Source organism: Lathamus discolor, chromosome 5, assembly GCF_037157495.1.
Source record: "Lathamus discolor isolate bLatDis1 chromosome 5, bLatDis1.hap1, whole genome shotgun sequence".
Lineage (NCBI taxonomy): Eukaryota > Metazoa > Chordata > Aves > Psittaciformes > Psittacidae > Lathamus > Lathamus discolor.
The window spans coordinates 58,825,253-58,839,131 of NC_088888.1; the positions used below are offsets into that span (position 1 = coordinate 58,825,253).

The following is a 13,879-nucleotide window of genomic DNA, read 5'->3' on the forward strand; positions in this document are numbered from 1 at the left end:
CCCTGCAGCCAACCTCAAGAGATGCTTCACTTCAAACATGCAAGAAGTTATTTTGGTAACCACTTTGATCACCATCACCAAGTACAGAAAAGTCCCTGACAACCATTCCAAGTGTCTTATCTAGCTGAGCAGCTTACATCCAAACTCAGGGTTTTTAAAGTTGAAGAGTTTTTTTAGCAATTACAGGCACATGACCTACATGGCAGTGGCTTTGCAGGATTGCCACAACCAACCCGGGCAGCCTTTACTACCCCAGAAGCCTCCCACCTTTGCAGAAGTTTGCAAAGACAAAAGCTCAGTAAGATCTGAGATTTTATTTATTAAGCTGCTAAAATGTCAAAAGAAAGCCAGAAATGACACACTGAAACTCTTCCAGTTTCACTGTATCTGTAAAGACTCAATTCATTTTGCTGCTTCATCGAATAACTTTCTGGAAAACAACCATCTCAGCTGCTATACACCTCAGGGACTTGTGTCAGGATGCAACCTAACACTACCTGGCTACATTTACGCATGAGACCTCAGTGACAAGACAATTCAGACTCCTGTAGAAATCACAGTTGCCAAAAGAAGAGAACTGGCAGCTACATCCTGGTAGTCCCTTTTCCATGAATTATTTATGAGAACACAGGATTAAGAAGTTCCTGCATTCTGTAAAGAACAAGATCCTGCAACACGTAAGGGACAAGGTTTACACAAAAATGTAAATAGCATCATACAGTTTTCTTGCTTTGCTTCTATTAAATACACAAATAGTAGCAAACTAGGTTTGGCTTTGCTTTTCAGGATCACTATCTGGTTCCATCACAATCTGTGAAAGACAGACAGTACCGGAGTACATGTCAAAAATAAGTATGGTTTAGTCACTGCTTCCAGGACTTAGGCAGTATACCCAAATGTAGTCCTCCAGAGAAGCGAGCTTCAGCACTGGAATTTGCTTTTCACCACTCTAAATACAGCACTCTCGAGCTTGTGGGTGTGAGAAAACTTCTATGCCTTTTTAACTGCTGCAATGCTGCAACAAAAGGGATTTGTGATTTTCAGTTTATTTATTTATTTCCCGCATAGCTGCATTTAATAGTTGACAATGCTTTTCTTTTATGGAGACAGCATACTGCTCTGATTGACCACTTCAACATTTTGTCGGTCAGTGTGTTTCTGGAAACAGATGACAGCTGAGCCACACATGGATGGAAAATTCAGAGGAATCTTAAGTGTAGGGTCCCCTTTCTGCAAAAGGGAAGTTGATTTTCTGTTTTATAATAAATACCTGCCCACTAAGATACACGTCCACATTACACAACTCAAATACACAGAAGGCACCAAGCAGTTCATTCCCAAGCACTTGTAGCTGCATGCTCAGATGGAACCTCGAGGGACTGTAAATAAATGGGAAGATGGTCATGCCCCTCCACCAGTCACCCACGTAGAATAACTCAGGACCCTACACAGGTTTCCTGTGCTATAAAGGCTAAGGGGAATAAATATCCCACAGAGAGAGTTTTCCCTATCCCTCTGCCCACAGCATCCCAGCAATGTGGCAGGGATGTGGGGCCACAGTGGGAGCCGGAGCCCCCTCCCACCCCATGCTGGGCTCCCCCTGGGTTGGGGGGACACTGTCCCAGTAGGGCAGCTCCTCAGATTCTGCTGATCTGGGGCAAACATGCAGTTGGATTTTTATTAAGGGCCTTTCAGGCAAAGTAGGAAATGCTAATCTTAACTGAGAGACATATATATATGCAAATTGTTTGCTCTACTTTCTCCATCTGTTTTCTTCCCAGGTTTTTCTCTTCACTATGCTTTACTGGAGATTAACTTACAGTATATTGCACCAAATTTGGACTGTGTGGGAAACATATGCTGCAAACTCAGGGCCAGACTCGAATATTGGGTTGCACAGGAACAGGAATATTCACAGTAGTGCTAAGGACTGACAAACCCACAGGGACAGGAAATTCAGAGACACCAGGGTAAGGAGAGGCTGAAGCAGAGCTGTTCCAGTTACAGCAGCAGGTGGGAAGGCAAGGTTTCAAAACAGCTTTAATCTGGGTAAGAGGAAATGGCTGAACATGATAGAATGAAACCACCCCCCCCCTTATTTTTTAATATGTAATTCACTTGTTAGTGTGATACAAGTCAAGCAAGACTGACAGTTACCAATGACAGAGTGGTCTTTTTTTATTGAAATCAAACCCATCCCAGCTTACTTGAAAAACCACACATTCACTTTTTTTGTCTGTATGCCTAGGTGGAATATGTGATCTGTTAGTAAGAAAGGACAACAGAAAACGCACCACCCTTCCCAAAGCAAGTTACACAGACCCCTGTTGTCCCCAGGGTACAAATTAACAAGTATCTCAAGAAAAAAATAAGTGGTTTATGATGGAAACAATAATTGCCATTTATCAGCAAGACACAATTTTCTGGCTTGCCTTTTGACTCAGTCAACCCAACTTCTAGGTGACTAGCTATTTCCTCCTCGGTTATTGCAATCTAACAAGTGGTTCCTTACAACTCCTGTAGAAATGAAAGCAAAAATTAACTAAGATGCAGCCAAAGAGCTACATCAGACTTCTGACCTGGAGCACTGAATACAAGAGATGCCTTTTTTCAGTGTTCTCGTGCAGCCAACCCACCCGATACTCGTCACCAAGACATTAAACAGAAAGGCAGGCTCAGAGCCTCCGTAAACTGGGAATTTCTGCCATCACTCTGGTTCATAGTGGTTACATATAGTTGCTGCAACAAATATCTGAAGTATTAAAAAAAAGGAAAGCAGCCACACCATCACTATAGTGTTGGTTGTGGTGCTGTCTATGATCCTTAGCTCCATTTCTGTGTCTTCTGTGACATGTTAATGAGACTGCATTAGGTATTTGCAAATAGATTTGAAAAAATAGCGCATGCCATCCTGCACACACCACTTACACTGAAACTCCATAATTTCACTTTACTTGACTGGATTTTTTGATTAGCAGTAGTATCAAACAATCACATTCTCAAGTTTTGAAACACGGTACAGCAGAAAGGTCTGAAGTTTTTAATTCATCTCAAGAGCAAATACCTCAATGTAAGTGCTCAATGTATCTTGATACAACATTATTTTACTTTCCCCCAAAAGAACAACAAGGCTGAATTTCATCTAAAAAATAGCAGATTCATTGTCAAAACACAAGCATTAGCACTGCTGAAAATCAGAATGTTCTCAGATACCCATTTTAAGGACTATGAGTTTAACTAAGCCTCTTCTATCTGTGCCAAAATACTAACAGATCAGCAAGTGCTGACTCCTTCTTGGGTCTCAAAATGCTAACATGACCACCAAGTACTCCTTGCATGTGGCACAATACTTAATATTACAGCTTATCTATTGAAACTCTTTTTTTAAGCCTCCAGCTCTGTGGCTCCCAGGCATTTCAAGTTCAATCACCCTATATCATGCTAACACAAGAAACATGGGATAATACGAACCCTTGGCTTTGAGAGCAAGCTAAGACAACAGGGAGGGCAACAGCTCTGGTGTTAGCCATGCACCTTGCTGTCAAAGCGTCCCAGTGGACAGGGACACAAGGGATGCTTGAATTTATTTTACAGATTAAAATATATTTACTTGTATCTGGACGACAAAATGGAGTTTTTCTATTATGAGTTCATTTTACGAATGAAGCATAGCTGACTATTAGGTCAAAGCAACCCAGCAACACAGACCTGGTGTGGCACCATAGCAAAACACAAGTAGTTTCAGGCAGAAGCCGCATGCCTCCCTTCTGTGCAGTCACTACAGCTGCAACAACAAGGCTCAGGCATATAACAAAGCCATTCTGTTCGGATGAGCAAAGAAATCCACCTATGTTTCCAGTGTTTTGAGGTCTCTCCTACTACACCATGAAGAAAAGTTTTGTTTGATTTCTAACAGGACACACTGGCCTTTGTATAGCATAAGGGATCACATTCAGAACTCCCCATGTGTTTTCATAATTTGAAATAAAACAAACACAATTTTTATTCAGTAGACATGAACATCTGGAAGATGACATCAACATGATTTCAATGTCAAAGCATTAGACTGAAATCCAACATTCTTGAACAATTTGGGGTGGTAATGCCAGAAACTTCAGTATCACAGATTAAAGCTGTGATGGAAACAAGGTTTCTGCAGCAGTTGAAGGAAGAAACAACATTTTAGATCTTTACTAAATTCCTGATGAACATTATCATAATTACAGGAGCAGCTTGATGTGCTGCTGTACATCAACGTGTAATGCTAACTATCAAAACTAAGATCCTGGTCCTGTAGGAGGCCTTGGGTTTGGGTTTCTCACCTTGTTCTGCTCTGCTCTACCCATTTATTCTCCTGTCCCTCTTCATGGCACTTGAAAACACCTTTACTGAAGATCTCTGCAGATGCACAAAGAAAGCAGGGCCTGGGCTCACTCCTCCTTCCCTCTGTCTATGTGAAAGAGCAGCATGGAGCTGCTGCACAGGTAGCTGCTGCCATGAGACAGCAACTCCATCCCACAAGGGAACAGAAATAATAAGTAAGGTCGCACTGGGACTGGAAATCCTGCTCAGGGAGGATGGGAAAGTCCCACCACCACCACACTAGGCCTTCACATCTTGTAAGGAAACTCCTGAGAGGCAAGTGCTGTCTCTGTCAAAAGAGGAGACAGGGAGCGAGAGAATGAAAGACGAAAATGTTTCCTCCTCATAATACTCTCAGCTCCCGGGCTTAATTATACCGGATCAACAATCCCAACCATAACTACTGGCAGCGTCCCCATGTGCAAGCATCCAGCCAACCTCAAAAATGTGGCTTTAGTACTCACATAATTTTCACAGACAAAAATCAGTTTAATTAGTTCATAATTTATTCTGAAAACAAAAATGAAGATATCTGTATACTCTTAAAACTAGTCAAACCATTATCCTTTTTTATTTAAACACCACTATTAGATTGTCCCAGTTTGAAGTTTCCTACTCCCAGTTGTTACACTAATTAAACCTTTTGGGGAAGTTGTGTGCTAATTCTTATGCATTGCTATTACATTTTTTTATTGCAGATAGTTGGGAGTGAACACCATTCCACTGAACCCAGTCAGAAGAATTTTATTTTGATTTTGTCTGGCTTGTTTTGTTCTCAGCAGATGGTGCAAACCCATGTGCTGGTGAATACATGCCACAGGAGAGCATCTGATACGATGCAGCTGGCCCCAAACTACAGCAATGTCTATACTGAGGACTTCAGTGCCTGCCACCACTTAGGACCACATTTCTTGGTGTGGTGTGTTAGCTCAGATGGGCTTTCAAAATGATATTACTTTGGTATCTAAAGAAGTGCCTTTAAGAAGGTACTTAGGCATCTCTAAGTAGCGCAAGCATCCTCCAAGTCGGGTTTTAAATTAGTTTTTACTGTGCTACACATGTATCTCAAGTGGACTAAGGGTGACACAGGTTTGACAAATACAAATGAATGTGTTTTGAATATGCAAATCAGCAAATGATTTGCATTAAATATGATTCAACAGCCATGCATCTTACTTGCATGTGCAGGTAAGAACTTTCCCAAGGCATTTTTTTCTCCCTCCAGTATAAATGAGGCTTCCAGTGGCCTCCCTGTCTCTGATTTCATTTGAAACACGTCCCCTGATAACCTAAAGAGAAGTACATATAAAGAGCTTAGAGCTATTTATAGCAAAGTCTGTACGACTGAAAACAGTGCAGTGTTCATGTGGAGGGCACATGCCTTGCTTATGAACTGCAACCGGAAAACTGTTGCCTCCCTCTTTAGTGATTCTAGTCAGCATTCACAAGGCAGGAGAGATGGAGCCAAGGAAGGAAGCAGACATAAGGACAAAATGCAAACAAACTGAAAATTTACCAATCACTTATATTCAGAAACTGGAGGGGTGGGGGGGATACAAGAAAGACTCATCTCTATCTGCATTTCAAACTGCTGGAAATGGGCATTCAAAGTGGATCAGCATCATCATACCAATATTCTTTGGTACGGGTTTTGCATGGGCCCCTGAGAACAGGCATAATCTCTCATAATTACTGCATATGCTGTTGGCACACTAAACAGCAGCCTTGCCTCAACATATTTAAAAGTCTAATGCTCATCAATTTTTCCAACTGGTCACTGGGCATGACAGTGAACAGACCCACAAATACTGCAAGCAAAGTTCATGTTCGCATGCTGATCTGCAAATCCCACCTGAACTTGTTTCATTGCTGCACTTTATTTAAGGCGAAAATAAATGAGTTACAGCAAGAGCAGTGGCTTAAAAGCAGAGTAAAATCCCCATTCCTTTTCTATCTTCCTACAAACAACCAACCCTCAAGTCAGTTTTAAGTCCTGCTGGCCAAAAATGCAATAGAATATAACTCAAAACTCTGAGAAGAAAGACTCTGATTCAATTCTGATTTCTGCTGCCCACAATTACATGGCTCAAGGTCTTGCTCAATGAGACCAGAGGATGAGACAGGGATCGGTGAAAGGCAAAGATAATGTGTCCAGGTTTGCCTGCCTTCTGCCTGGGGTTTGAACAGCTGAAAGGAGATTGTGAGAAGAGATACCAGGTCAGGCATGGCTGGGTGAGGTTTGCAGATGGGGAGCAAGTTGTATTTTGTAGTTGTCAGCAAAGAACTGGCAACTGAAACTACAAGGAGTTAAGATCAGCATACGGCACAATAAAAATGGAAAATAAGAACCTTTCATTATAAATCCCAAAGCTATTTATTACTCATGGACAGTCAGATGTGATGTGTCCCCAGGTGAGACCTACTAAGCCTATAAACATGTTTTAATTAAAGTCAGTTCCCCAAATGCTCAGCCCTTTCTATCATTATTCTATGAACAATGAAATTCCATACTTCATAGATGTCCTAGGACAACACACACTTAACATGCTCAAGAGCAGCAAAAGAGCTGCCACCTGAGCTCTGCCCAGTCACACTCAGATATGAGCCATGCTATGAAATAACTACGCCATAGTGAAAAAAGGGGCCTTTCCTTAGTTTAAAACTTCAGTAAGTGAACAGAAGCTGTAACAGCAGTTTCATTCTTGTTCTGTAGCATCTCCCAGGAATAACCAAAGAGGAAGGTAAGCTGGTCATGAAAAAAAGTAGGTTGTGCAGCCAACTCATAAGCAGCCAGAAAAATGTACTACTTTACTTCTAAAAATGGGTATTTTAAAATCAATATATTTAAACCAGCACATCTTTGAACCAGCTGGTGGGAGACACCAGTGGTGACAAGATACAGAATTAGCTGAAACTTGAGCCTGGTTCACTCTGGCACTTCTCGTGCTCCATTACAGCTTCTACATCAAGTCAAGAAGCTTGTGTAACAGGAAGTTTGTATCCACTTATTCTTATCTCCCCCACTGGTGTGACTTCAGAACACTTAGCCCCTAAGTGGGTATTTCCATAAGGTGATGGGAATAAACAAATAGAATGACTGCCCCCTAAGGAGAAAGGAAAGACAGACATAAAAATCTCTTCTGCTTTCTGGACACTGGACAGACTATCTTGTAAATCCAAGTTTGGTCCAAAGAGAACCAGATGAAATATTACTTGTATTTCCATGTTGTTGGCTTGATAGCAGAAACATTTTTAACATGAATACTACATAAGTGCTTTTCCTAATTAATTGAGGAGTGAGATTCATACTTACTGCTGAGCATCACTGTCTGCATTAACCCCTCTCCCCCAAAATCCCAGCAAACTTACTATTTCTAACTGACTCCCCAAATTACTTTCTCCTTTATGTCATCACACACGAGACAAACCTTGTGAAAAAGGAAATTAACAAAAATAACCTCCAAAACACTGATGAAAAGAGGGGACTGAGGACATATTTTTAATTTGCTACATCTGTGTTTCCTGGAGCAGATCAAGTTGGAGTCTCAAAATGAGGAAACATATTGAGGACAGAATAGCAAAGCTGGCATGTAGCTGGCAAGTGGAAAGGCGACACAACTCATACCAAGTTCTCCCTTCTGTGGGGATCTGTATCTGAAAGCTCCATTAATAGGAAGTTATGGGAAAAACAGGCATAAATCAGCCAAACAAAGTACTTTGTACCACTGCCTGGATGCAATGCTAATGCACAGCACTTGGCTTCTGGAATTTGAAGCCAAGTTGGAACATTAATATGGGGACTATTTGCCGTCAAACTCATTATGGTGCTTAATTCCCAGTGTTAAGTATTTTACCAGTTGCTGGTGAACACTTTTAAAATAGATGCATCAGGCCATGCAATGCTACAGCCAAAAGGTTGCAGCTTCTCAGCAGGAGGTCAGCTGCCTTGTAATTTACACAGGAAGTTTAACCATGAGCCGCATAGAAACACAGGATAAAGAGAATATTACCTGGGCCCTAATTTTAGCAAATTGCAGTATCGCAAAAGGTCTTGCAACACCCCCGCTCTTGAGATTCCCACGAAACTTTGTCCCGGCACAAGTAAGGGCATTTCTCCCTCTCCGCGACGCAGTGGGAGAGCGGACTTGCCTGGACGCAGCTGTGGGACAGGGGCTGCCAGCCCCGGCTCTGGGGTAGCGGAGGTGCTGCCGGTGGCCAAGCGCGGCCGCCGTTCCCGAGTCGCCCGCCGGGGCTGCCGAGGCGCGGCCGGAGCCGGCCCCCGGCTGGCTGCGGGACCGGCCGGAGCCGCTGCCCGCCTGCCGCCTGCAACTTGCCGGAGACTTTTCCTCCACTCATTTGACTTTAAAACGAAAGAGTCATAATTAATGAAAGATCACGAAAGCCGCGGTGTACATGTACCGTAAGGCCGGTTAACACTTTAATCTCGCAGCTACACAGACGCGGGGATAAACCCGGGGAAGATTAACCAGGTCAACTATATACAGTCCCGAGAGCAGCTCAGGCTACGCTCCCCCCAAAGCAACGAGGCGAGAACGGGGACACCTCCTCCCATTACCCCGCCGCTCTCCCCGGCGCAGGGCTGCCCCCGGGGCCGCGCACGCCGGACCCCCGCCCGCTCCCCGCACTCACCCAGCTTCTCCGCCCGCAGCCACAGCGGGGCCGAGGCTCCGAGCAGCAGCGAGAGCAGCAGCGAAGGGGCGGTTCGCGCCCCCCCGGCGGGGCCCATGGCTCCGGCTCTCGGCGGGGCGCGCAAGGCGCAACTTGCCCACTTCCCTCCTGCTCCTTTCTCTTCCTCTCCTCCTCCTCCTCCTGCCCGGGGCAGCTCCCGCGGAGAGGGGCAACTGCCCCCCAGCATCCTTGTCCCCCGCAGGTATTTCTGCGGCGGTGGAAGAGGGGCCGAGCGGGGCTCCCGCTGCCCCGCGCCCCGCCGGTGGCTGGGCTGCAGCGCCGCCACCTCCCGCCTCCCCAACCCCGAGCTGGGGGTGGAGAAAGGAAGCGGGAGAAAGGGAAGCGCCACTATTCCCATTGGGCTGCAGCGCAGGGTATCTCCTCCTCCTGCTGTGGACCGAGGGGCTGGCTCGGCCCCTCTCTCCTCCCCTCTACTCCGCTCCCCGGGTGCTGCTTCTCCCACCCACGGCTGCATCGGGGCTGGGGGGGGGGGTTCCGCAAACCCTCGCAGCCCCAGGCATCGCTTATGTACACGTACATACAGATACATATTTTTAAGCAGGCAGGATTATGCGTGCAGGCTGATTCCCTGGCGGTGCTACCGCTGCCACAGCGAGAAGGGGCGCGGTGGGGACACGCGTGGGGCCGGCGGGAGCTCCGGGCCCTGCGGCAGAGCCGGGACCGTGCTGGGGCTCCCCGCGCCTACACCCGCCTCCTGGGGCGGCATCTCCACGCAGGGCTGCAACACGCGTGTTCAACGCGTGCGAGCTGCTTCTGTGCGCTGAAGTTCTGGGCTGAATTTATTCCGGGTCTTTCAAAGGATGCTGCGGGCAGCTCTGTCCTGGTGGGACGGGCTCGGCTGCCCCGCTCTGGAGAAGACCTGTGGCACGGGGAGGGGCGCAGGTGCACGGCGAGGAAGTGGCTACAGTGCCAGCAGCCGCAGGAGACTGCCATTAAACAGGCCCCGGCGGCTGGCCTTTTAAAAGTGTGCCGGAGAATTCAAAGTAGCCCGTCTGGCTGTGCAGAGGCTGATGGGTTCACATTGCTGGCAGGTCAGAAATACTGCGCTGCTGTGCTAAACTGAAGTGTGTAAAAAACTTGCATGTCCCAGAGACAGCTGATAATTGTAAGATTTTGTTATATTTTAGGAGTCAATTTTAGTAAACCTTTATTCTAATTGAGCTCTTGTTTTGCAAGTGTTAATGTCTGGTTTTTAACTTTTCAGACACCATATGTGATCAGACATATTTTTCATCGTGTACCCAGTACATTATATTCTTGCTATGTGTATTTAACACAGGGATCTAGTACTTGAGACTTACCCCTTCTTTGCAAAGGAGAGTTTGAAATCTAGACTAAAATGTTAGATGTGGTGTAAATCAAAGAGAGAGTTTGTTGCTGCAGCAGTTTAGCACTCTGGTTAATCCTCACTGGACCTTGTCAGCAAATACCACCAACCTTCTGGCTAAAGGAGGTTGTGATGGGTCACTCAATTCAAGACTGTGAAGGCTGAGAGACTTTCAAAGAGGAGTACGTCCATGTGAATAAAAGTGGCCTGTTCCTCTATTTGTCTTACAGATTGTCAGGAAGAAATCCATACAAATGTGGATGATTATGGAGGGGAAGGGATGAGAAAGTCAAACTCTGCCACAGCGTTTCAAGACTGGATTTGAAAAGAACACAGAGTTGGCGAAAATATTGTGGTTATAGGAATAGGTTATAGATTTGTATCAATCTCAGTGGGCAATCAAAACCAGTCAGTCGTACACAGGTTGGCACTGGGAATTGTACTGATTTGCATGTCATCAACTGAGATTTAGAATATATTTAATCATAGGGGTGGGTTTTAGTTCTGTTTGTTAAGGGTTGTCAAAAATATTGGCAGAAAAGTCCTGCAAGTCAATTTCAAGTAACCTTACGGAGGCAACGGTGTGATACACTGGGTCTGGCGATCTTGGGCAAGCTGATATGCAAAAACCTCTGCTTGCAGATAATGTCGCTAGAGATGAGCTCTCAGTGAAACTTAGGTGGTTGGTAATCAGTACAAGCAAGTCAGCAGCAAAGCCAGAAGGGGTTTTGGCTGTCACACGCCTTTAGGAAGCTCATAAGGAGGAGGAAGGTGGGTTGGCTGAGACTGGGAAAGGAAGCTTTCTCCTTCTGGGCGTTGGAGGCTTTGCAGTGCCCTCTGGGACAGATAGTTAGAGAATACTTCCCTCCACAGTTATTTTTGTTACAACGATTTGTAGCGAAATGATAAGTCATGCCCTTGAGGCTGGAGCTGTAAAGTATCTGGGAGCAGTATTTGTTTTCCTTTCATGACTGGTGAAGCAGTTTTCTGTACAGGAGAGCACTGCTGGAAGGAAGGGCAGGCACACTATCTTTTCAATCTTCTCACCACTGGGCTCAGCAGAAGCTGGTTGCTTGTCCGAGGCCACACGTTTCCCATTGCAAATGTGTATAATGCTCAGGAGGAAACTCTGCAGTAGGTGTTGGAGCACTGCTTTCCTATTGACTGCAGTAGGATAATGAATAACGCAATCAGTGAAGTAGCTTCTATATTATTTATTTTTATATTAAATTCACATTACTTTACCATGCCCTCTCCTTGTCAGTTTGGAATATGCTGTAGGCAAGGAACTTACTGTCAGCTTCCAAAATTAAATAATCATTAAGATGAATGGAGTACTCTGTAGCTCTCAAAGCTGTTATTTGAGGACTTGTATAACCCCTGTCACATTGCTACATTTGTTCATGTATACTTTTCCAAATTTCCTTTTGTAAGGAGGAGAATTAAAACCAGCTTTTAGATAAATACAGTTTTAAAGGCAAGGACTTTGAGCCAAGGCAGAAGATTAATTCAGAAAGAAGGCATACATTGAGCCTGACTAATAACTTGTGGGGATGTCACACAATGGGAGCTTCACAACATGAAAACTCCCTGGCAGACCACTTCTGACAGCTTAATGCAGCTGATTTTGGTCACTGACTTAATTTGGAAGAGACAGGATTAACCCAAGGACGTAGACAGGCTACTTTGGAGCATGAGCATGTGCCCTTTGTACAGTTAGTTTTCCAAGCATATGGATTAGAAGTATTTCATGTGTTTAATGCAAATGTATTTAACTGAGTCACCTACAACTAGATAATGTACTTCATCTAGTATTCATTATATGGATACCTTTACTGCATAAGCCACCTGCAAATGAGAAACTATGTTTTAACTCCATGTATGTCTATCTGGCCTCAGGATGAACAGCAACAGGATGTCAGGACAAAGTCAGCTCAAAACATTTTAGAAGGTGGTTGGTCAGTATGATGGGGACATACCAAGGTTTCATTTGTAGGCCTGTACAGTCAAAAGCTTACATTCTTACCTATACTTGTTAGCTGGTAGTTTGGGGCAGAAGAGGAAGGAAAAACACATTGAAGAGTTTACTGGAGTTTATCTTGCAAGCCTGACACTGTATACATACTTTCTTCCAAAAGCATCTAGTTTCATACATGTTCTAGGGAAAAAAAAAAAAAAAAAAAAAAAGGACAAAACCCCTTAATTATACAAAGAGGTTTAAACTTCATCTTACTGCAACAGTCTTGCTTTTGTGCAGTTGACAGGAAAGTTCCTGTTTCATAAGCTGTAAGGACTTTCTTTGCTGACCATGTAAAAGAAAGAGGAGGAATTGGAAGGCACAATGAGGTACAGAGTACCTGAGGTTACAAATTATGAAGCAAAAGAACAATTCTAGACATTGAAAGGTATGTTAATCTCATCATTTAGCAGGAGAATAGTTTGCAGATTGAGAGGCCTTCTAACAGCCTTTATACATGGGCCAGGTTTTGCATTGTCATTGGTGCGAAGCAAATAGTATGATGGATTTACAGGATAAAACTGAGAACAAAATGCTCTGGTTGCTGATCTCTGTGTATTCAGGTACTGCATTCTGCCAGCAGTGTGTGTGGTGATTCTATTGAAAGAAAACACAAATCAGAAAATACTATAAAATAAAAGCCTGAGGTGGGTCTGGATTCAACATTTGTATATGGTATGAGCCCTCCTTGTTAAAAATGGTTAGGGTACAGCAAAGTCAGTGCTGCTGCAAGGCTGTGGCATGACAAGTTCCTTGAGACACACTTGTATGTTTATTTAATGGACGTGGTATACCGTGCAGTGTTTATATTACTGGAGGGCTAAGGCCATGCCCATGGAGCAGCAAAAGCATTTCAACCAATGTAACACTACCCTCTAGTTAAGTCTGCGCACCATTAAACCAGCTGGAGATGGACTGACCTCTAGCATTCATCTGGGCTTCTGGATATTCACCTAACTACTGCTGCAAAAATGGTCTCAGTTTTTAACAAGTTGTGTGACTGGGCTGTCCTTGTCAGAGCCAGCTTTGATTCTGGTGAGTCTCACATCAACAACCTCCACCCATGCTTACTGCAAGCATCTCTGCCCAGGTGTGGAAGTGCACGGGAGTGAAGGAGTTAGTAAAATAACATTTCCTCTTTTAGAGTAGTTCTGAGCAAGTGACTAAGAGGATAGGCAATGACCGAGCGTTACTTTAGCAGAAACATGAGGCAAAAATCAGACAGAAAGAAAACTTCAGGTAGAAGAAACAGTTTAACTTGTACTGGCACAGGTTGCTGGCCACACCCACACGGATGGGTTGGAACCATAATAATGGCATTATGCAACTACACTACTAGCAAAAATCCCCACGGGTGAGAGACCATAAATATTCTTAGACCTTAAGAACATGGAAGGAGAAATTGTGGGCAATAAATTTGGGTAATAATCTTCGGGAGTGAAAACCCGACTGCATCATGTTTT

General features: G+C 44.3%; 1 protein-coding gene across 1 annotated transcript in view; it reads right to left on the reverse strand.

Moving 5' to 3' along the window:
• DCBLD1 (discoidin, CUB and LCCL domain containing 1) overlaps positions 1 to 9,409 on the reverse strand; it is a 47,310-nt gene extending 37,901 nt beyond the window's left edge. The window contains exon 1 of the mRNA XM_065681009.1: positions 9,013 to 9,409. Within this exon, the coding sequence (XP_065537081.1) occupies positions 9,013 to 9,409 (397 nt within the window). The remainder of the gene's footprint in view (positions 1 to 9,012) is intronic.
• Positions 9,410 to 13,879: the final 4,470 nt, after the last annotated feature.